The following is a 25,412-nucleotide window of genomic DNA, read 5'->3' as shown; positions in this document are numbered from 1 at the left end:
AACTGCCACCCTACATTGCCTCTGAACAGATAGTACTGTCAGAGAACACAGATAAGAAGAATAATTCTTTTTTTTCTCCTCTCTTCTTTAACCTCTTTACTTCATAGTTTGTGTTTCTACTTTATTTCCTTTTTTATTCAGTTATTTTGTGTTTATATCTTTAGTCTTTCTTGCAGGCTTATTTAACCTGGTATTTTTTCTTTTATTTTGCAACCAGATTTATTATCGCCTATGTTTTTATGTTCCTCTCTCATGTATTCCTTTCCCTTTTTATTCTTATTTTTTATTTTCCTTTTATTTAACCCTGTTGTCTGTGGTGATGTATTGTGTCTCGCAAAATATTGTGCACTCTAATAAAGTTTATCTGAGGATCAGAGGAAAAAGCTAGCCACTGTAGTAAGCATAGAGGCCAGGCAATGGTAGCACACGCTTGTAATCCTATCACTCAGGAGGCAGAGTTCTGCCTGGATCTCTGTGAGTTCAAGGCCACACTGGGAACAGAGGTATGTGTGTGGTATATACCCTTAATCCCAGCACTAACCATAAAGGTCTGGAGGTCTGTACAGATAGATAGGAAGTGACAGAGCTAGGCAGGAAGAAGAAGTGATGTAGCTGAACAGAGAGAGGAAATGAGAAGGCAGAACAGAAAGGCATATAGGCATGGGTATACAGGAAGTAAGTCTCTTCGGAGACTGGGGACTGGAATAGGTGACTTTTCCTATGCCTCTGATCTTTCAGGTTTTACACACACACACACACTCACCCTGCCACCAAAAAAAAAAAAAAAAAAAAGCAACTAAACAAAGGAGATTAAATTCAGGGTTGCTGTTTTTAAAAAGAGAGAGAGAGAAAAAGAAAAAAAAGAGGATACAGATAAGGGGTAAATGATTGAATCTACTTTTAAAAAGGAACTATTTGTTTTAAATATTTAACATTGGATTGGATTTTTTTATGTTGTATACAAATTTTGTATTGGACTCACCAAAATAGGATAAATAATGAAATTTTTTGGTGACACACACCCTTAATCCTAGCATTCCAAAGGCAGAGATCCATCTGCATCTCTGTGAGTTCAAGGACACTGGAAACAGCCAGGCTTAGTGACACACACCATTAATCCCAGGACTTGAGATCTCATTTCTTGCTTGGGAAAGATACATACCTTTAATCCCAGGAAGTGATGGCAGGAAGTTGAAAGGTATGTAAGGCCTGAGGATTAGGAACTAGAGGCTTTTAAGCTTTTAGACTTTTATCAGCAGTTCAAATGAGATCCGTTTGGGAAGGACTCAGAAGTTTCAGTCTGAGGATTTGTGGAAACAGGATCAGATGAGGAGTTGTCAAGGTGAAGTTGGCTGTGGCTTGTTCTGCTACTCTGATCTTTCAGAGTTCACCCCAGTGTCTGGCCCTGGTTTTTTATTAGTTAAGAACATTTAAGATTCATGTTACAGTTGTCTTAGTTTGGGTTTTATTGCTGTGGAAAGACCATGACCATGGCAACTTTTATAAAGGAAAACATTTAATGGGGCTGGCTTAAAGCTCCAGAGATTTAGTCCTTTATTATCATGGAGGGAAACATGGTGGCATACAGGCAGACATGGTATTGAAGGAGAAGCTGAGAGTTCTACATCTTAATCTGTAGGCAGCAGCAGGAGACTGTGTACCACACTGGGTATAGTTTTAGCATATGAGACCTCAGAACTCACCTCCACAGTGACACACTTCCTCCAACAAGGCCATACCTTCTAATAATGCAAACCCTTTATGGGCTAAGAATTCAAACACATGAGTGTATGAGGGCCATACCTATTCAAACCACCACACCTATTTTCTACTTTCCTTGCTCTGAAATAGGATTAAAAAAGGAAACCCTTTTTATTATATCATTTACATCTTATTATTACTACTATTATTATTACTTGTTTTTTTCAGACAGTTTCTCTATTAGCCTTGAATGTACTGGAACTCATTATGTAGAGCAGGCTAGCCTTGAAGTCACAGCAGTATGCCTGCCATTGTTTCAGTGTGCTGGGATTAAAGTTGTGTGCCACCATACCTAGCATAATATTTATTAATTTTTACCTGAAATTTGTACTTCATTAATCACATGTTCTTCAGTGTATCACTTTTTACTTTTATTTATTAATTCATTTATCTGTTTACATTTATTTAATTGTGTGTGTGTGTGTGTGTGTGTGTGTGTGTATGTGTCCACATGTGCACGTGCGTGTGCACATACATATTTGCTTGTACACATTATTGCTCACTATTGTGGAGGCCAGAGGACAATTTGTTGGAATTGGCTCTCCTCCTACTATTTGGGTTCTGAGGTTAGAATTCACATAATCATACTTGCAGCAAGTTTCTTTACCCTTTGTTCCATCTTGTAGGCTCTAATTTGTTTTTTATATTTATTCTATGTTTGTATCTGGTTTATTTTGGTAGCAGTGCTGTTATTGCAATTTGCTTTCTCTTCTCTTAGTAGTGATGGAGATTGAGGCTACAAATGAAGTCTGCTGATGGAAAAGACCCTGAACATAAAATGAGAAGAGCTAGCCATCTCTACACCTTCACCAATGGCACTCTGGAAACTCAGTCATTATGGCAAAAGACCATGCAAAAATGACAACTATGCCACAACATGATCACTTAATAACTTAACTCAGTGACTGAATTGTCATATATGTGACTGGGGTAGTTAGAGGCCTTAGTGAGGAAGCTACTGCTCATGTTTTGCTAAATGGACCTGATGTGCCTGTCAGATTGCTGGTTAAATATTCATGCATATTTCTATAGATTAATGCCAGTGTCAGCTTTGGTCAGAGAAGCTTGCTTTTACAGAGTATTGGTTACAGTAGGATTCATGACTGGTCAAAGGGCTAAAACATCAATGTGTTGGACATGGTAATGAGTCAGGAAGATCTCTGTGAGTTATTAAGCCAGCCCAGTCTACATAGTGAGTTCCATTACAGCCAGGACTACATAGAGAGATTATGTCTCAAAAAGAAAAGAAAAAAAAGGGGGGGAGGGGAAATAAATGAATGGAGTGATCCATCAAAACTGAGAATATTTCATTTAATGTAAGGGACAATACAGGGTATTCACTCTTGAGTCTTTTTGAAACAGATATTAATTTTATAATGAGCAGAAAAGCAAGCAAAATAAACCAAGAAATACAAGTAAAGAAAGAAATAAATGATAATTCAATTTTCAGGTGACATGACCCTATACTTCAATGACTATAAGGGTTCTTAAACATTGTCTTTAAGTAGCAGGTTACATAATAAACATAGCAAATTGGTTACATCTCCTTCCCTCTCTCCTTTTTCTGCTAAGAATAAAATCCAGGGTCTTAACATAGACCAAGTGCTGTAATTCATTGATAGGGCTTCAAGCTGTGCAGTAACTTGTTTTGAAACAGCATCTCATGTAGCCTAGGATGACCTCAGCTTCACTATGTAGTTGAAGATCACTTTGAATTTCTAAAATGGTGTCACCTTGCCTAGTTTTTATGTAGTGCTGGGGATTGAAACCAAGACTTTGCTGGGCAAACACTCTACCAGCTGAACTTCATCCTTAGCTTACAATATCTTTTCTGCATTTGAAAAATTAACATGTTGAGGAGGAAATGAAGAAAACAATGTACTTTAAAATTATCTTTAAAAAAACAACCTAAGCTAACTAGGAATACTCTAAATTGTGTGTACAGTTAAAACTTTAACACAGTTTTGAAATTGAGATGTTAGCAACATAGCTCAGTGGATAAAGGGACTTGAGTTCAGTCTAAGACCATTATGGTGGAAGGAGAGAACTATTATGTATTTGTTCTCTGACCTCCACACAAGTGGTTCAGTTTGTGTACACTCTCACATATAAACAAATAATTCAATGTAATTTTTTAAAAGGGAGATTGAAGAAGACACTAGAATAAAGACCTCACATGTTCCTATGTTAATGCAATTAATATTCTCAGAATTAATGCAGTTAGTGTACTCAAAACCTATTTTTTAAGTTTATTATTATTATTCAGCATTTGGGCATGCTGTGTATGACAGGGCCATGTGTTGTTATAGCATGTATGTGGGAATCAAAGGACAACTATATGGAGTTCTTTCCTTCCACTTTTATGTAAGTTCTAATGATTGAACTCACATTACTAGGCTTGCACAGCAAGCATCTTTTCCAGATGAGCTATCTAGCCAGCCCCTCAAATATCCTTTTTTTTTTGGTGTGTGTGGGGGGGGTGGTGTTGGTTTTTTTGAGACAGGGTTTCTCTGTGTAGTTTTGGTGCCTGTCCTGGATCTTGCTCTGTAGACCAGGCTGGCCTTGAACTCACAGAGATCCGCCTGGCTCTGCCTCTTGAGTGCTAGGATTAAAGGCTGTGCCACTACTGCCCATCAAATATCCTTTTAATGAAATGAAATGAATCCTATACATTCAAGGCACTCCCAGGTAATGATAACTTATTCTTTAGAAAACAGGAAAATATAAACATGTAATTGTTTTACAGAAGAAATAAGTCTAGCCAGCCAATGGAATCCTAAGAAAAGGTGTGGTGCTTCCAAATAATGCAACAAGAGCTATGTTAGCAAAAATCATAAGCTGTTGGCAGAAACCATTATCACAGACATTGTAATGGACTAACACAATGATGCAAAAGTATATTCACACAACTGTAGCCATCTTTTTCTCAAATTACAAAGAATCTATATTTCAACAAAAGAACTTTAAAAGAGAGTTTTATAAAAAGTAGATCTCCACACATAAAAGACTGAACCTAGACAGGTATTTCTTCCCCTGTACTTATGGAAGAGACCTTAATAGAAGGCCTTTAATCTTGAAACAACTGGAGAAATTCACGTGAATACAATTGAATAAGCCAAGTATTTTGACTTTTGAATAGAATGTAAATAAACACCTGTGGAATGTGAACGTATAGCAGGGCATGGTGATTCATTTGTAAAACCCCCAGAGTCAGAGGAGTTGAAGGTTATCTTTCACATACTAAGTTCAAGACCAGAAAATGACAGATGAGACTAGATCTCGAACAAAAAGAGCTACAATAACATAAAATGAATACATTTCTTAAATTTAAAATTTCTACCCAGCTATAACTAGAATGGAGAAGTATCCATAGAAAAGAAATACCTTTGCTAAGTAATCATTCAATATGGGATTAATACTGAGAATATGTGAAGAAAAAACACATACACACAGTTGGTGATAATATAGAATTATTCAGCTGTATGATGGACGTCTCCTGTGTCTGACTATATGTGTGATGGGATTAAGGATACAGTGGCTGCCCCTCAAGTCCCATGCTTACAGTAACCAAGATATAATATCATCCTTTATGCTCATCATTAGATTCATCATAAAAGATGAGGCACATTTCTGATGTGAGAAGAATCAGATTGGTCTAGGCATGGTGGCACACACCTTTAATCCCATGGAATATTCAGTGTTTATTTGCAAGGTGAAGTAAATAATTTGTATATTCTTCATGAAGAAATAAAATGTGTACCATTATCAAAAGTCAATATTGTTTTATAGTTTCTATGAGAATGAGAAGACACATGAAAAAGATTTTAGAGTTATTCATGGATGGGGATATTTTCAATGTCATTTTAGGTGTTCATAAAGTGACTGCCCCAATTGAGAATGACCAGGAATATAACAAGAGACTTTTGTGGCAAGTTGAAATCACCAACAGCCAGACATCAAATGAAGAAATTATTGAAGTAAGTAAAATATTTAACATGAGTTCTTAACATACTTCAGATGTAAATATAAACATAAAGATTGGTAATTAGGAATCTTTCTTCAGGAACTTAACTCAGGTCAACAAGATGGCTCAGTTTGTAAAGGGTCTTGTCACCAAGCCTGACCATCTGAATTTGATCCCATGTCCCATGTGGTAGATGCTGAAGAAAAACCCTGAAATTTGTTCTCTTCCCTCCGTATATGTGCCATGGCATAAATACATACACACAAATACCAATATAATTTGAAAAATGAAAGAAATTAACTCAGGCCTGGGAAGACTGTTTAGTTAGCTAGACATAGCATGAGAACATGAGTTTGTATACTCTGCACCCATATATAAAGACAGCTGTGGTGATATGTATCTCTGACCAGTGCTATGAAAACAGAGAGATTAGGGTTACTGGGATTTGCTGGCCTGTGATTCCATCCGAACTGGAAGTTTCAGGTCCAGTGAGAGACCTTTTCAAAAAATGAAAATAAATATAGAGTGAATATTGATTTATGAAAAAACTGAACAGCAGCCTTTAGTAACTTCACATATGCACACACAGACATACATAAACTTGTGTATACACATTTGTTCCCTTCTATACACTTACAAAGGAACTCACAGCTGAGTGTCTTTGTCTATTGTGTGATTGTTAAGATTACAGCTGGAGAAGAACATGATAACTTTAATGATAATGGAAAAATTATTCTGACATCCTGATCATTAATTTGCCATAATCTCAGTCAAAGTTGAAAGTGATGTTGTCAATATATTTGACCAGTGATATTGTTAAAGACAATAATATTTACACATGAGCTTTTATATTAAATAGATCTCTGGTAAACTCAGTAAATATTAGATAGCTTTATATATGGCATTTATCTGTATAGCACAAGAAAGATACTAAACCAAAATTAGAAAGCATGTTCTAGAAAAAAAAAGCCCTGTGGCTGTATGAAATATAACTAATTCCTCTGTCTCAAGGCAGAACTGAAGGTGGCACAGAAAATCTGCCAGGGTACCTCTTACGAAGGGAAAGGAGGTGTGAAGATGTTTTGCCAGCAGTCACAGCACATAAGGGATCAGAGCACATTCGCATGTAAGAAAACTTTCAGTTATAAGTCACTTCTCAATAATGGTCAGAGACTTAAAGTGGAGACATCCTGTCCACATAGACAGTGCAGGAATACATTCACTTGTAAGTCACACCTCACTGAACATCATCAGAGAAGTTGTATAGATGAGAAGCCATATGAAAGTTCCGGATATGGGAAAGCTTCCCATACCAAGTTTCAGCATCAGATTACTCATGCAGATGAGAAGCCCTACAAATGTCTGGAATGTGGGAAATACTTCTACTACAAGTCACAAATAACTGAACATCAGAGAAGCCATACAGGTGAGAAGCCTTATGAGTGTACAGAATGTGGGAAATCTTTCAGCTATAAGTCACATCTCACTGTCCACCAGAGAAGTCATACAGGCGAAAAGCCACATGAATGTACAGAATGTAGGAAAGTTTTTTACTATAAGTCACAACTCACTCGACACCAAAGAAGTCATACAGGAGAGAAGCCCTATGAATGTGTGAAATGTGGAAAATCTTTCTACTGTAACACACATCTTTCTCTACATCAGAGAATTCATGTAAGTGAGAAACCTTATGAGTGTACAGAATGTGGGAAAACTTTCTCTTTCAGTGCGTGCCTCACTCGACATCAAAGGACTCATACAGATGAGAAGCCATATGAATGTACACAGTGTCCCAAAGTTTTCCACTTTAAGAAACAACTTACTCATCATCTGAAAACTCATACTGCTGAAAAGCGCTTTGAATGTAAACAATGTGGAAAAGCATTTTACTGGAGGTCTAACCTTAGTGTGCATCAGAAAACTCATACTGGTGAGAAGCCTTTTGAATGTAACCAATGTGGAAAAGCATTTTACTGTAAGTCCCACCTCACTGTACATCAGAGAACTCACATAAGTGAAAAGGTCTATCAATGTACAGAATGTAGGAAAGCATTCTATTCTCAGACACAGCTTACTGTACATCAGAAAACTCACACTGATGAGAAGCCATATGAATGTAAGCAATGTGGGAAAACATTCTACAGCAAGTCTGGGCTTACTGCGCATCAGAAAACTCACACAGGTGAGAAGCCCTATGAATGTAAACAATGTGGAAAAGCATTCTATAATAAGTATTTGCTCATTGAGCATCATCGAGTTCATACAGGTGAGAAGCCCTATCAATGTACAGAATGCAAGAAAGCATTCTACTGCAAGAAATATCTTTCTCTACATCAGAAAACTCATGCAAGTGAGAAGTCATTTCATTGTGCAGAATGTGGGAAAGCCTTTTCCTGGATGTCACACCTCACTCAACATCAGAGAATTCATACAGGTGTGAAGCCCTATGCATGTGAACAATGTAGGAAAGCTTACTACTTCAAGAAACAGCTCACTCGACATCAAAGAACTCATACACATGAGAAGTCATTAGATGTAAATAATTCAGGAGAACAATTCAAAGCAAATGCAGCTTCTCTGTGTATGAAAGAATTTATACAAAGGAAAACCCTGTAAGTGTATCAAGTGCAGAAATTTTTCTTCCTCATGTCACACCTTACTCAAAGTCAAATGAGAAAGCGTAAGGGCATAAAGAATCAATGAAATTTTACTAAAGTGTATAATCAGAAAGCTTGCAGGTGAGAATCTGATTAATTTTAAAAGTATGGTAAACTTCTAGTGTAAATCAGTTGTTACTCTACCAATGAACACATACTACAGTGAGACATATATATCTCTGTAAAGACTGAAGGCATGGTACCACAGTGCTCTGTAAGACATATGTGTGAATATCTCCTGTGAAGTTAAACAACACAGAAAAGCTGTGTCATTCTTCACTTGACTTGAATATACTGTGAGTAACACCCAATGTTAAGAACAGAGGAAAGCTTTCTAATATTAAGCCCCATGAATTCACACCTAGAAACTTATGCAGGTGTGGGGCCCAATGAAAATAGACATGTTTTGATTTGTTTTGTTTTTTTCAAGACAGGGTTTCTCTGTCTAGTTTCAGACTCACAGAGATCCTCCTGGCTCTGCCTCCTGAGTGCTGGGATTAAAGTTGTGTGCCATCACCACCCAGTCTGACATATTTTAAAATAGAAATAAGACTTCTACATTAGAAACTTCATATATGATATACCAGGTACAGCAAAAATTGTAGTGAGGTATATTACCATGTGCTTTCAATTCTAGATCCTCATCCTGCAGTTTTATTGAGACTCTGACTGAAGACTAGCCTCAGCAACAGATGATCTTATTCCATATAATTAAAAGCAGTAAAGCCTACTTGAAGTGTCCCATGTCAGGTAAAGACATTGCAATCCACGTTTTTAAAGCCCTAAGAATATAAAGAGTGCCAAAAATTTAAATTGAACTTGAAATTGATCTAGCATCAGAAACCCAATAGAGGTGATTAAGCAGTGGAGTCCAATTTGAAAACACTTCAGTAGTCAAACTGATTTTATTACAGATTTGCCAATAACTTATAGACATAAGGATTCTAGAAAAGGCATTCAGCCATGCTCCCACAGTACCAGCCATCAGATAACTTATGCAAGTGAGAGCGCATTTGAAGTTTAGAAGTATATTGACTTAAATGTGGCTCAGTGGCAGTAGGCTTATGAGTCTTGTACTGAATATTTACACAGAAGTTCTCATGTGTCATCTTGGTTTAGAATATTTACTTTCATGAGGCATTTGTATATCGGTAAAATTGTCTACAAGTTTTAATGTCCCATCAGATATGAACATTTTGAATGTGTCACATTTTTATAATTGTTTACTTTTGAGACAAATTCTTGATGTTGTAGCTTGAGTGTCTTCTGATTTCTGTATGTGCGTAGTTAGGTACCTCTCCCCACACACATACAGAACATATACACACAGTAGAAAAATACCAAAATTTTTTAGACATTAGGAAATTGTATAACAAAACTTTAGGATATGTAATTTTCATGTTACTCTTCAAATGGAATTTTGCTTAAATGTGCTATTAAAAGTTAAAACGTTCAACTATAACCCAATAAAGAAACATAATAATGTACCTTGTCAATATCCATTAGGCAACTTTTATTTTTTTCGAGACAGGGTTTCTCTGTGTAGCTTTGTGCCTGTCCTGGAACTTGCTTTGTAGACCAGGCTGGCCTCGAACTCACAGAGATTTGCCAGCCTTTGCCTCCTGAGTGCTGGGCCATTAGGCAACTTTTTTATTTTGGGGGGGTTTTTTTTTTCTTATTGTAATGCTTTCGATCAAAACCACAGACTTGGGCATTCTAGGCAAGTACTCTATCCTGAGATATAGGCCCCTAGGCAATGTTTTGATGAGTTTGTTGTCATTGGAACTTTGTAGTTCAGTCTAAGCTATTAAAGCCCATACATACATAAATATCTGTGCTTTGTGGATAGTAGACTTTATTTCCTTGAGTGGCTTCAGCATAACCACATAGAATATGTGAAGTTTGTTTAAAAATATAGGAACTAAAGGTCAGAGTGTAACTTAGTAATAGGGCATATGCTTCTGCATGTATACTTTATAACTGTAATCCCCAGCACACACAAAGGACATAGACATTTAAAGACAGGAAGCATAATCCAAAGAAAAGGTATCAGATTCAAAGTCATGTCTTTGTGACCTCACCAACTACGCTGCACATTCTAAACTTTAAGATACTTCCCCAAATAGTGCCCCCAGTTTGAATATCAAACACTCAGAACATAGACATCAGGCAGAGATTCCATGTAGCTGCATAGCATGTAGTGTAGTGACTATGTCCCCAAATTGTTAAGTTACCCACTATTTTAAAGAAGCTTAGGGAATTATTTATAAAGCAAATACAACTAAAACCAATAAACTCAAAGATAAACAAAATATATAAAGCATTTAGGAATCAATAACACATTTTAATAATAATAAAGTATGCACAGTAGATAACATCATAAAAAATAAGAGGCACAACATCAATGAAATAACATTTAAGTAAAGAGGGGAAAATAAAAATCAGATACAGAGTTTTATGTTTTGCAGAGTCTTCTTTAAAGAGCTAAGTAGAGGACACAGTGAAATTCAAGTTATACATAATTTCATAAAAAATAAAATTAAAATATGAAATGCTGATGAGAATCTTGAATGACATATGTTTACTGTGTATGTATATGTCCATATTCCATAGTGTGTATGTGTGTGTGTGTGTGTGTGTGTGTGTGTGTGTGTGTGTGTGTGTGTAGGTTTGAAGGCAACTGTCTTTGAACCTCTAAATGTAACATATTGGGAATAAGCATTTTTGCCAATGTAATTAAGCTAGAGACCAGGATATGAATAATGTCATCTGGATTCTCCAGAAAATAAACTAAATAAAATCATACTGTCTTCATAAGGAGAGACAGCAGAAGTGGTGTGAAGAATGCCTGTGTTCTTAACTACTCTCTTGGCCAAGGCAGTAGGTTCACAAGTTCAAAACCAGTCTGGGCTACAGAGTGAGTATAGGTCCACATGAATGATAGCAATGCTATTTCATAAGAAAAAGTACAAACAAATGGGCTGAGAAGTTGATAAAAATAGAACATGATAATCAAGCAATTAGGAGGTAGCAACAATAAGATTAAAGTTAAGATCATTCTTCAGCTATATAGTGAAGTGCATGCCAGAATGATCTACATGAGACCTTATCTTAAAAGACTTCTAGTCAAGCCATGGTGGCTCATGCCTTTAATCCCAGACTCAGGAGGCAGAGGCAGGCAGATTCTGAGTTTGAGGCCAGCCTGGGCTACAGAATGAGTTCCAGGAAAGGCTCCAAAGCTATACAGAGAAACCCTGTCTCAAAAAAACAACAACAAAAAATACTTCTAAACCCAGTCAAGTAAGGCTTTTCTGTATGTATCCCCAACTGAAGCATAGCTCAGAAACATGAACACTTGGGAACACTACTCTAACAGGTGTCCCTGGGAAGAGGGCAATATAATAGCAAGGGATATATAACTGAAGACAATGACTCCCTTCTCCCAGAACATGTTTTCTCAGTATGTGACATCACTGGGACAGAATATAAAGGCCATCACTGAATTCTAGGATAAATAAGAATCACCCTTCACATTAACTCAGTGGCTTGGGTCTGCCTTAAAACTTGCTCACAGGATAAAGTGACTACTGGAAGCTGTTTTAACATCAAGTCCCAATCACATGTCCAATCTATAAGATCTGTTAAGGAGTTATCTGCCCAACTCAAAAGCTCAAGGACCCTGCTTCAGTGAGCCTCTTAGAGAGCTCTGCTTTCTCTCACAAGACCTAAGAATGAATTCTTCCTTTATTGGTTCTGTAATACTTTTTCATGTTCCTTTTTGCTATCCTCTTATGCCCTATATAATATATCCCATTTCAGGAATTCACATAGACAACTCTTCTCCAGAAGACCTGAGACTATTCCTGGACTAGGGTTCACATTTACTGAGTTAATTACCCATTCCATAGCTACAGTCAGTGAAAACACTGTTGGGTTCCTATACAGAACTTTGTGTGTCTTCTCATACTGATTATCATTGTCACAGTGATTACCTGCCTTCCTAAAATCAAACTACAGTGCCACTTTTAATCAGTATGACTTTCATTATCCTGCTACTCCTGTCTTTGACCATACAACCAATACTTTTCCAAAATGCCCAAAATAACATTACATGCTCTTCAGTCCTGGAGGACTGCTAGATTTTCCTACCGTAATGGTGATTAACCTAGAACTTTTCAAATAAACCAGATTGAGCACTGGAGAGATGGCATGGTAGTTTAATAGCAGTGCCTATTCATCCAGAAGACCCAGATTTGATTCCTAGGCCACACACAGTGGCTAACAACTATTAACTCCAGATTCAGAAAATTTGATAATGTCTTCTGACTTCTGTGGGCATCGGGTATGCATGTAGTACAGACATATATACAGGCAAAACCTTGCAACTCATAAAACTTTATAAATAAACCAAATTTGCAATCTTAACTACTTCCAACACTCTCTGGCTGAATGCAAAGGTATCTGTTCCCTTATGTCTCAGTCTTTGTCAGTTGAGCGTTCAATCTTGTCATATATAAAGCTTCTAAGCTAGATCTCCATTTGTATTAAGGCCATCAGCCACATGGAATAGTCCATTCTCATGAGCAACCATAGGACATAGAAGGCATAGTACATAGGACAACAAAGAATATGTCTCCTTTTTTAAAACACTCAGTTGCCACACAGCAGAGGCGTGTCCTATCATTTCACCTGACAAAACTCTTATGTAATAATTAAATTTCTTCAGGCTGAAGACTTGCTTACGTTGGACCTATCTTTGAAGGGTTTGTACCTCCTAAACACACACACACACACACACACACACACAAAAAAAAAAAAAAAAAAAAAAAAAAAAAAAAGAGCACTGGCTGCTCTTCCAAAGGACCTGGATTCAGTTGCCAGCACCCATATGGCAGCTCACAACTGTCTTTAAGTCCAATTGTAGTTAATCTGATACCCTCACACAGAAATACTTGAAAGCAAAACACCAATGCGCTTAAAAGGAAATCATTTTTTAAAATTGTCTCCCTCTCTAGTAAACACCAGGTTTTTAAAAATAGAGTTCAAGAAGTTCTACCTATTTGGAAAAATGAAACAGCTTTTGGACACCCAATTTAACTTCAATCTTTCCCTTGACTGGTTTTGATTTCCTGCTATTTCTTTTGTGCCCAAGCATGCTCCTTTTCTGGAATAATTAATCATGTAGTTAAAAAAATATTTTCTGTGTTTGGGTGTATATCCTGCATGTATGTGTACTACATACTTGCCTGGTACCTTTGAAGGCCAGGAGAGGGCAATAAATTCATGGAAACTGAGTTACAAACAATTTTGACCCATCATGTAGTAGGTGCTGGGTATTGAACCCAGGTCCTTTGAAAGAGCACCCAGTAACTGCTGAGATAACTCTTAAGCCCATTAACCTTGCATTTTTTTTTACTTGTATATTGCCATATGTCTTAGTTACTTTTCTGTTGTGGTGATTAAAGATCATGACGAAGCAACTTGTGAAAGAAAATGTTTGATTTGCGTCTGACAGTTGAGGCTGTGACCATTGTGGTGGAAGCATGACAACAGGCAGGTAGGCATGGTATTGGAGTAGTTGATAACTTATGTCTTTATGCAAAAGTTTGTTGCAGTGAAACATAGGATGGGGGTGTAACATGAGGATTTGAAACAAAGCCCACACTAGTATCATCTCCCACAAGTCCATATCTCCTAGTCCTTCCCGAACAATTCCGCCAACTGGGGACCAAGTATTCCAATAAACGAGCCTACAGGGGTCATTCTTGTTTAAATAACCATACCACATGCCTTCCTCCTGTGAAACCTTGTCTTTTCCTGTCTACTGACTATTTAGATTATCATTTGTACAGCTTTAGTGAACAAATGAAGAAATGTCCCAAAGAAGCATCCTCAAGGACTTTGCATTTCTATCCAAAGCTTATTAATGATTCACTAGGCACCATAGGACAGTAGAAGAAACTGCCAGAAGTGTAAAATACGGGCCTAGGCCACCCCTAAGATCTCAGCTCTGCAGAAGCAGGTAGTCTATGAGTTTGGCATTAGCCTAAGAAATAGAAGAGCCTATTTTAAAAAGCAAAATGGGGAAAGGCAATTTCATTTCTAGTTGGAAAAGTGCATTGTGTTTTGCATTTGTCCATGTTTCTGCATAATTTGCATATTTAAAAGTTAAAAAATATAAGACTTTAGAAGCTACAGGCAGGTGATTTAAGGATATACTAGGCAAGTTTTGTTTATTTATTTTTTTTAATTTTTAAAAATTATGTGTGTAGGTGTTTTGCCTGTATGTATGCCTGGGGGCCACCTGTGGGCCCCGTCCTCAGGGAGGCCATGATTAGGTTTGGTCCTGGAGTTACAGGCGGCTGTAAGCTACCATGTGGATGCTGGAAATTGCACCAGTATCCTTTGGAAGAGCAGCCAGTGCTCTTAACCACTGAGCCTCTCTCCAGCCCAGGTCTCACTATGTAGACCAGGCTGACTTCAAACCTACCAGATCTTCCTACTTCTGCTGCTTGAGTGCTGGGGCTAGAGGAGTGTAGCCAGCAGGAATTCTTTTTAACAGAAGAAAAACTAAGCAATAAGGTAACTAGCAACTTCAAATATTAAAATTAAAGGAGTTAACACCCTTCCCCCAAATCCACCCTAGAAAACAACACAGATTTGCAATATATGCCATATGAAAAGATTTGTGTTCAGAGTAAAACTGAACCACATACATGCATTATGTTTAGAAAATAACCAATGTACGTGCAATGCACATGCACAACACACACAACTTTAAAAGATGAAAGACCATACATGACATTGATACCATCTCTATGACAAGGAACAAACCAGTCAAAACAACAAATAAATGGGTTCTCAAATTGACTACATGGTCAAAAATTAGTCTCCTGGTGATCAGAGAAAACCAGATAACTTCTGAATGAATCCATTAATACAGATAATGATTGTAGCCTTAAGATAATTGTACTTTAGAGTAACTAACTGAACAGAGTTGACTATGTTAATGTCAATCAATGCAGCCTGAGCTTACTAGCATAACCCTGTAACCCTTACATTGTACCTCATAAACAGCTATAATTTGACAAATCAGTTGGCTGTAGTTCTTTGATTTTTACCTGGGTATAAATCACAGATAAAAGAGCAGTAACCCTACAAGGCTCCTGCTCCCCCTGCCTGCTGCAACATCAACTGCTGTCAAGAGATGCAAAACCTGTTGCAGAACCAGCACTATAAAAATAGTTTAGGAGACATGCTTTTACTCCTAAAGATGAAAGCAAATTTGCATTATAGTGAGATGGATTTGCTTGTTTATGTTTACCTAAAGTTAAGTGATTGTTGAATATTTGATACTGCAGGACATAGAATATCTGCAGCATTTTTCAGAGTCAGTATTTTGATTTTAAATTCATCAAAGTTGAGAAAAATTTCACATAAATATGTAGGTTTTTAAAAAGATTTATTTATTTATTATGTATACAGTTTTCTGCCTGCCAGAAGAGGACACTAGATCTCATTTTAGATGGTTGTAAGCTACCATGTGGTTGCTGGGAATTGAACTCAGGACCTTTGGAAGAACAACCAGTGCTCTTCACCGCTGAGCCATCTCTCCAGCCCAAATATGTAGTTTTTTAAAAAGCTACAGAAGTATGTTTAGGGGCATTTCAGAAATTATTGGAAACTCTGCCATTATTACAAGACAAAGTTCATTTAATAATTCCTTTATATTATATATTTCTTCATATCATCAACTCAGTGAACAGCTGTCTCATCCATCCATCCATCCATCCATCCATCCATCCATCCATCCATCCATATCTATCTATCTATCTATCTATCTATCTATCTATCTATCTATCTATCTATCTACCTATCTTGAATCAGCATATGTAGCCCTGGAACTCACTATGTAGACCAGCTAGCCTCGAACTAATAGAGAGCTGCCTGCCTCTGCCTCCTGAGTGCTGGGATTAAAGGCATATGCTATGAGGTCTAGCTTTGTTTTGATTTTGAAAAATGGTCTCACTAAACCTCAGACTGACTTAGCCCAAGCCTCTCTCAAATTCATAGAAATCCTGCTGCCTCAGTTTCTTGGTGCTGAAATGGCAGATATGAAATCACATGCCCACCTCAAAGAGATTTTTTCCTAAGATTTATTTTATTTTTAATCTCTCTCTCTCTCTCTCTCTCTCTCTCTCTCTCTCTCTCTCTCTCTCTCTCTTGTGTGTGTGTGTGTGTGTGTGTGTGTGTGTGTGTGTGTGTGTGTGTGTGTGTTTGACATATAAATTGCCTTTGGAGACAATTCAGATCTCCCTTGAGCTGGAGGTACAGATGATTGTGAGCTGACGTAGGTACTAGCAATTAGACTCTGGTCTTCTTCAATAGCAGCACATGCTGTTAACCACTAGGCCATTCCTCTAGCCCCTCAAAGAGAATTTTAAGAAATTATTTATTGATTTTATATGTTGGACTGTTTTCCCTTCATGTATGTATGTGTGCCACATGTATGTCTGTTGCTTGCAGAGGTTGGAAGAAGGCATCAAATCTGGAAATGTAGTTACAGATGGTTGTGAGCTGCCATGTGGGTACTGAGAACCAAGCCCCAAGTCCCTTAAAAGAGCAAGTGTTGTTAGACATTGAGTAGTCCTCTACCGCTTTTTTATTCACATTACCAATTCAGACTACACTACTAAATTAGACTACTCAAAAGAAACCTTTTATTAGACCTAATGTTGCAACACCAAGTAATACAGCAGAGGTTGTTGTACCAGTCTATTCACCAAGTGAGTTGACTGAGTGGCTTATATAAGAAGAGTAGGGAGGGATGTTTGCAACAATTATAGAAACCTTTTATGAACTTGAAATTTGTTATTCCATTATCATTTTTTTTTTAGAACCAATCACAAAAGTCCCTCTGATAGTTCACCAGAAATGGTCCTCTCTGATCAAGGTAGGAATGGTTACAAGATTACCTAGACTCTAGATTCTAGAATTTATTGAGCTTCTTGATAGCAAAAACAAAAAACAACAAACAAACAAAGATGATTGGAGATGGCATTCAGGTTATAGAGTGTATGATCAGATTGGACATGGTCCTGGACTTTACCTCTAGCATGAAATAAATTAGTTGTAATGGTGCCTGCCTATAATTCTACCAATTAGGACATAGAGGTAGTAGGATCAGACATCCAAGGAAATTATCTCATAGGTTTCTTGAGGCATCCATGAAGTGTTTATAACCACTAGTTTGGTAAAAGATAGTATAGTCTGAAGTTTGATAGTCCTTTGCCCAAGGAGTCTAGGGCAACAAGGGAGAATCTAACAGCTGCCAGTAAGGGGTTCATATTGCCCCGGTATCTCTGCTTATTTATAGGCAGTTATTAGCAATTAGAATTAAATTTTCAAAGAACTTCTGACTAACAGAACAGGTGATCTTAATGGTGCTTTAATAATGCTTGACATAAGCCCTTTGTTAGTGAAGACTCAGATTCCTTTTATCTATCTGAGTTACTCTGTCAAAAGCATTTTTAAGTTCGAGTGAAACAAAGCAACAACAAAAACCTTACACTAATGCTCACTCTAGTATTTAGTAATGTAGGGAGAGGAGGATCATGAGTTCTGTTAGATCATAGACCTGTAGATTTAAGAGCAGCTCTTCAGGCTAGAGAAATGAAGCTATGTTTCCCCAGCTGTTCTGGCCCTTAATCTACAGATGTAGTAAAAATGTGTAAACAAATGTACTTCCTTATCTCTGCTACTCTGATGGCCACACAAGCTGTCTTTGGGGTATAATCAGGTTCAAAGGTTTTCTCTCTTGTATACTCTCAGGCTGATATGAGTGTGCCCCCTTCAACCTTCATGGAAAACACCCATACACATAAAATAAAGTAGTAACTCTCAGAAAAAGAAAAAGAAACCACATCATCCAATCAACCAACTAACCAAACAGAAAGATCTAGGTATGGCTTTCAACTGTAATCTTAGCACTTAGGTTGAGAATGAAGACTGCCTTCTCAGACTATGAGTTTGAGGCCATCCTGGGCAATACAGCCAGTTCCTAACTGGGTTACATAGTGAGTTCTGTGCCAGCTACTGGAGCTATACTGCAAGATCTTGCTTCAAAAAAGAAGCGGGGGGGGGGGCGGCAATCAAAATTACATTTAGAGACATGAAATACCAATTTCACCAATATGTAGATCAATAGCAGTATAAAAAAGCATCATTGAACTGATTAAATCTAACCTTGTACTTCCATTAATAATAGTAAAGTACGCATTCTTCCCAAGATCACATGAAGTTTTCATCCAGAAAACTACTTTCTGAATCAAAACTATACAAGAATAGTACACATAAAGAAGTGTTTCCTACGCGCATACTGAATTGGGTCTGGAAAGATGGGTCAGTGGCTAAGAGCACTTCCTCTGGAAGAGGCCACATCCATCTTCATCCATCTTTATACCCCAGGATTTTTTTTTTTATTTTTATTTTTTTGGCAAACACATTTATAGCACTATTGTAGAACTCATAGGAAAAGAGAATCCACATCATTTCTACATGAAAATTACATGCTTTATTTCCTTTTACACATTTATTTATTTTTAAGCAAAGTTTCTATATATCCTTAGATATCCTTGGTCTCATAAAAATTTCTCCTGTCTCCTGAGTGCTGGGGGCATGTACCACCATTCCCTTTTGTGGAATATTAGTTTAAGATGTGTTGCATTCATTTATGTTGTGGAATAGTTGTTTAATGATGAAAAGATATGTTGCATTCTGCCTAAAACACCTGATTGGTCTAATAAAGAGCTAGGTAGGAAAAAGGATAGGTGGGGCTAGTGGATAGAGAGAATAAATAGAAGGAAAAAAATCTAGGGAAGGAGTGAGAAGCAGGAAAAGGAGAAGGTGAGGAGGACACCAGGGGCCAGCCACACTACCAGCCACATAGCCAGCCACAGACTAAGAAGAAAAGAATGATATACAGAATAAAGAAAAATAAAAAGCCCAAAGACAAAACATAGTTAAAGAAAACCAGGATAATTTATGTTGGAAAACCTGGCTAGAAACAAGCCAAGCAAAGGTCAAGAATTCATAAATAAGAATAAATCTCCATTTATTTGGGATGTGGGTGGAAGGCCCCCAAAGAGTTAAAAAAAATTACAATTCCCATACCTCTGTTTTATCTATTCTTTTTATTTTATTGAACACATTAATTCTTCAGGTGGAAGAACCTCTATGTATTCTTTAAGAATAAAGACTACCATTCCAGTGGTATGATGGCTCAGTGCTGTAATCTACTAGGCTCACTGAAGCAGGAGGATTGTTGAATTATGGCCAATTCAGCATCAGGGATGGACTAGGAGCTAGACAGATCCTAAGATACAGTTAAGACAATGGGTCATGGAGATTTAATGAAGATAGCATTCTTACAGTCTTTTTCCTCACCCTCCTGACCCAAGACAAAAGCCTGGAATGTTATCCCCTTCTTTTTTTTTTTTTTTTTTTTTTCTAAGTTGACTCACCCAAAATTAGAGAAAGGGACCTTCCCTATACCACCAGAAACAAATCTGAAGCTGTGGGCCTACCAGCTTCCATTTGTTTAAGTTAACCAATCTGGAATTAGGGGAAGAGAAATGATGAGGAATAGTCACCAGAGAAGACTGCTTAGACATTGGTTTAAGCCAATAGAAAGTCTATTATCCAGCTAGCAACTACACTGGGTGTTTGGCATCCCAGTATAGTCCCAACCCTTTCTCAAGGTGAGCTTTTAAACACAAAAAAAAATATGTTTGAGTTGACATACTTAAGTTAACAAGAACAGCTAGCCAGAAGGAGAACTATAGAAGCAAAAAAGCAAGGTTTGTACATTTTGAGGCCTTCCCAGAACTATATGGACTTTGATGGATTAGGCCTTTGTTTTAGTTTTGGCAGGTGGTATTGTCTATGTGTTCAGTTTTACAGCCCGAATGGTACTTACATCATGGAGTTAGTTGTGCTAAGGTCTAGGGGCATACTAAGTTCTGGGGTTCTGTTACATTCCCCACTGGTCTTAGTGAAAGAGTCAAATCATGGACTCATCCTGTTTTAGTTTAAGATGCAGTGGTACACTGTTAATGCAATAAGAATGAGAAGTAAAGGTACAGCCAGTGCTGATTGTAGAGTAGTTAGCCAGTGACTAAGAGAACACAGACTGGCTACAATTATTTCCCCAACAATGGCAAGATTTTTTTCTAAGTATTTCTGATCAATCAGTATAAGAGACCAGCTCAGGTCTAGAGTCTGCATGAGGAAAGAGGAAACTGACATGTGAATCAGGATGGCTATTGGTGCATTCATTGAAAAAAGGCTATACCTTTTATACTTAATCATTTAGCCACAGGAAAGATTGAAAGCAGGCTCAAAGATTCAGGGATGAAAATAGCCATTAGCTTCGTTATAGTATTTTTCCTAAGACAAAAGCAATAAGTTTAGCAAGTATCTAAATGTCTATTGTTCTCAAAGGTTCAGTAGCTCCACCAGGTACTCTTTTACATCAATGGAAGAGCCACAAGTTCCTCCTGCCAGAGGTAAGGAGAATGACTACTTTAACAAGCAGGAACTTTCTTCAAGCCCCTGAGAGAATGGAGGCCCTTATCCAAATGCCTGACCTGTGGAAATGTACTTTTTGTAGGGACCAAACACTCCATTACAATTTAAGAGCAATTTTTATTCCTCAAGGGGCATGATCAGTGCTTGTGCCATGTCTTAGTCTCACAGTATGGGCCTGTTACCCTCATACACTCTCTGAAGGGAAGGTCCTTATGTCTTATGCTTTTTCCCATTATACTGTAACATTCTTACTTCTCTATACTTATTAACTGAACTCTTGCTCATAGTGGGCTCTGGCTCTGAATCTGGATTGTATGCTTTTCCTGCTTCAAGTTAGTAAATCTCTAACTTTCCTGTTATTGATGTAATCAAATGGGTACAAATGATTTCTGTGTGCAGAGTCATCATACTATATGGCTTCATGGTGATGGAGATTTTTCCCAAATAATTATTTTGTTTAAAGAGACTGGAACTATATACATTTTCATCCATCAAATCCCACACAAAATTTTTCAAAGTGAAAGGAGTAAGGGAACTCCCATAAGATATAGTGGGAGTCATTAAAAATGAGAGTAAAAGAGTGATGGAGAATTGTGATCTACAAAGTCAAAATTCTGGAACTTTATCAAGCAGCAATGGGTGCTATGCAGTCCATGCCAAATTAGCATGGAAGCAATAGGTTTTTTTTCAAAGTCAGACATAGGAAACTGAAGCTTTTAATATATCTAGGTCCTGATCAATATATCTACTTAGTTTAGAAAGCATCAGAAGAGGCATCTTTAGCCAAACCATTAGTACATGCCCACCAAGTAGTCTCAGAGACTCAGTAATATTGCTGTTATCCATATAAATTAATCCATGAGGCAGAATAGTAGGCATCAGAATAAGGGGAAGTGCCTAGATTAAAAATTTGTGATAATAGACAAATTTTAGTGTTGTCTAAGATCTTTAACATTATTTTGGATTACTCCTAGTCATGAGTTTTCTCTGTCAATAGGATGACAGTTTGGTTAGTTTGTATCCCTATATAGTATAGGGAACATGTGTATAAGCATAACCAGCAATCCTGGCCAATTTTTGTTTGGGAATGATTAACTCTACTCCCAGAGTGCCTTCCTGTGGCACAGGGTTTGATGTCTCAGGTTTTCGTTGTTGTTTCCCAAAGGCCAGAATCTTTTCTAAGGAAATTTTTTGGAAGCCACAGTTTTATAAACCCAGTTTTTGTAGTGGAAACTCACATGTTCCTGGCAACCAGAGAGCCTAGCTGCAGGGCATGCATAGAATTGTAAGTTCTGTATCCCTATCTCAAAAGATAAATTCCTATATCTTTTTTTTCTCCATACAACCACACATTTAAAGTATTGAACAGCAAATAAAGGTCAAGCTGGAATCTGGGTTGCTGGTCTGTAGACACCCTAACTAATACTTTCCCTGTATATGTCTTCCTCGGGTCCCAGGTCCAGGCCTGAGGGCCATGAGGTTTGGACCTTAATGCTGTATTCATACCAAACACAAGTCTCAGAAGGAGGTAGAGGGGCAGGCAGTGAAAGGGCCTGAGGCCTAATGAAACCTTAACTTTAATGGTTCCGTAGTACAGAGGCTATCCATTTGGCAGCAGTATGTATGGCTTCTGTTTGTTTGTTTTTTTGTTTGTTTGTTTTTGTTTTTTGGTTTTTTTGACCCGGGTGTAGTGGATCCATGATGTAATGCCATAGGAATGGAGAAAATCACCTTGTAGGAGACTTTCTAGGTTAGTTTCAGCATCCCTTTGGTTATCCACTTGACCCAGATTATATCACTATATTTGAACAAAGGGGAACTGATGGTGGGCTTGGAAGCCCACTGGGTCTCTGGGTTAGTCTAATAAATAGCATGGGGAATTGGAGAGCCTGAAGTGACTTGAGAAATGAACAGAGAGTTCTGCCAACTGCTGCTTTGTGAGCCTGAGAAGCAGTGGGAGAGGACTTCTAAACATAATTTCACTGGAGGGTAAACTCTACCTTATATAGGGTGTAGGAGGCAAAGCATAAGAAAGAGGCCTATCTATCTTTTGGTAGACTCTAATGAGAATTTTGTTAAACTTTGAGGTTTTGTTTATTCTTTTAATCTTGCAAGAACTCTGTGGGGGGTGTCTATATGCATAATGAAGTTTTTAATCTATGTCCAAAGTTTTAGTTATTAATTGAGAGGTTTTAGTTGTGAAAGCCAGACCATTGTTGGACTCCATTGCTAAGGGCAGGCCAAATCAGGGGACCAGTACCTGGAGGAGCTTTTTAAACTACTATTTGAGCATTTTCAGTCCAAGCAAGGAACACTTCTACTCACCTGGGTAAAGATATCTTTAAAAAATAGTTAATACTTTTATCCTCTCCAGCAGGCAGGATATTGGTGACATCAGTTTTCCCAGAATTTTGGGGGGCGGGGGCGGGGGGAAGGGAGTATGTTTGGTCTCTTATTTGGATCCCTTCCTGGGCAAGGCCTCTTGGTTTTGGATTCACTTGAGCACATACCTGGCATCTGGCTGAGATATCCTACACTAGGATGTTAACATACATTGGTCTGAGCAACTCAGAAGGTTTTGTGGACCCCAGATGAGTAGCCTGGTAAAAGTTAGTTACCAACAGTCCTGCCAATTGTTTCTGGTAGAATGGTCTTTCCCTTTGATGTCCTCTATCAACCTGTGGGTTTGAGCTATCGATTCTTTCTTTACCATAGAGTCTCATGCAAAATAGGGTCATTTGTTGACAGCTAGGTCAGCAGCCCAGCAGTGGAAGACAGCAATTTGTGGGGGAAGCCAAATTGCCTCTAGAAGGGCCAAGATTTTTTTCCCCAGCATTGAGAAGCCCTCCTTTTTCTATAGATCATACCATGACATGTCCAGTAGTAAAAGCATACCGATTGACAGTCTGTGTATATGTTAGTGGACTTCCCTTTTTCCCATCTGACAACCTGGATCAGATCAATCAGTTCTGCTGTCTGGGATGAGGTACCAGGCTTGGGCACAAATTGCTCCTATTAAAGTAACTACTGCAGCAGCTTCCACATACTTGGTTTTATCTTTCATCTCCTGACATTCATGGATAAGCACCTGCATCACCAGGCAAGAGGGCAATAAATTTGATGGATGTGGGTTTTACAAACAGCACACAAGTGTGAACCAGGAGTAGGGCCACAGTCATTAGACAGTCAGTGTTCTGGTGTTCCTCAGAGGAGGGCCTCAACTGTATTGTAGGATGCTGTGAGTGTAAAATCTTGACCCAAAGTTAATTTATTTGTTTTTTTTTCCATTAAATTATTAGTAGTGACTGTAGCTCTTAGGTAGGTGGGCTATCCTGTGGTTACAGGGTCCAGTCATCATAGGATATTTTAAGTTAGAGATGTTTTTAAAACCTCAGATGCCTGCCTAGTCTCAGTTCATATTAGGGGCTTAGTGTCCCACTTTGGGCTGGTGTATAGAGGTTTTGCTATTTCCACAAACTCTGGTATCCAGAGTCAGTAATATTCACCTGCACCTAGGAACTCTTGAACCTGTCTCTTAGTCTTTGAAATTGGGATCTGAAGAATGGCAGCAGTCCTATTCTGAGACAGGCTCCTTTTGACTCCCCTCAGCTGGTGGTAGCTAAGATAGATAGCCTCTGATATACAAAGTTGGGCTTTCTTAGATGATTTTTTTTTTTTTTTTTTAGTTTTTCGAGACAGACAGGGTTTCTCTGTGTAGCTTTGCACCTTTCCTGGAACTCACTCTGTAGTCCAGGCTAGCCTCTAATTCACAAAGATCCGCCTGCCTCCTGAGTGCTGGGATTAAAGGCGTGCGCCACCACCTTAGATGACATTTTATAGCCCAAGGTCTACAACTCTAGCAGCAGTCCTCCAGTGACCCTTTTATAATCTATTTGTCCAAGAAACTTCTGACAGAAGGGCAGACAGTCTGAATGTAGTGTCCTTAAATTCTGGGGCAACCTGGTCTAGATATATTACCCACTATAACCTTCAATTGAGTCAGTCCATTTGAAAGCAAAGATAGGGTAACTCACTTCTGACAATGGGAAGGTGAACAATTCATGTTTTAGATCCACAATAGTGTACACCTGTTTCTCTGGGAGAATCAGACTCATGAGAATAAGAAGTCTTAGGTTTTTACACAGGCAGGAGAAGTATATTCCAGGATGACTGACAGGGCACAAGGTTGCATTTATCTTCAAACCAATCAATATCGACTGCAATTTACCCCTTTGTTCCTAAGATCATTGGATATTGTTTAATCTGGATGGTGGTAGCCAAACTGGTTAGAACAATTATAGGACCAGTCCTACCCCGTTTGTTTCTGCCCCAGAATATTTGTTATCAATAAGACAGATAGTTCAATTGTGTCATTTGATTGGAAACTGCACTTTCAGCTAAGAGATATTCTTCTGATAGAGGGTAAGATACCAAGATTTTGC

General features: G+C 38.0%; 2 protein-coding genes across 4 annotated transcripts in view; both read left to right on the top strand.

The window, feature by feature from the left end:
- Window positions 1-8,835, top strand: part of LOC118579693 (zinc finger protein 25-like) — a 33,100-nt gene extending 24,265 nt beyond the window's left edge. The window contains exons 4-5 of the mRNA XM_036181241.1: window positions 5,629-5,738; window positions 6,737-8,835. Coding sequence (XP_036037134.1) covers window positions 5,629-5,738; window positions 6,737-8,341 — 1,715 coding nt within the window. The 3' untranslated portion in view covers window positions 8,342-8,835. The remainder of the gene's footprint in view (window positions 1-5,628; window positions 5,739-6,736) is intronic.
- Window positions 5,677-25,412, top strand: part of Znf91 (zinc finger protein 91) — an 84,679-nt gene continuing 64,943 nt past the window's right edge. Inside the window, exons 1-2 of one of the 3 annotated variants that reach the window (XM_036181209.1) lie at window positions 5,677-5,738; window positions 9,020-9,132. The gene's annotated coding sequence lies outside the window, so the exon portion shown is untranslated. Of the gene's footprint in view, window positions 5,739-6,793; window positions 6,852-9,019; window positions 9,133-25,412 lie in introns of those variants that run through there. The other 2 variants (XM_036181200.1, XM_036181219.1) reach the window with 2 other exon arrangements.

This window comes from Onychomys torridus, chromosome 1 (assembly GCF_903995425.1).
Source record: "Onychomys torridus chromosome 1, mOncTor1.1, whole genome shotgun sequence".
Classification (NCBI taxonomy): domain Eukaryota; kingdom Metazoa; phylum Chordata; class Mammalia; order Rodentia; family Cricetidae; genus Onychomys; species Onychomys torridus.
Note: the sequence above shows the minus strand (reverse complement) of the source record. Positions and strands in the feature narration are given on the sequence as shown.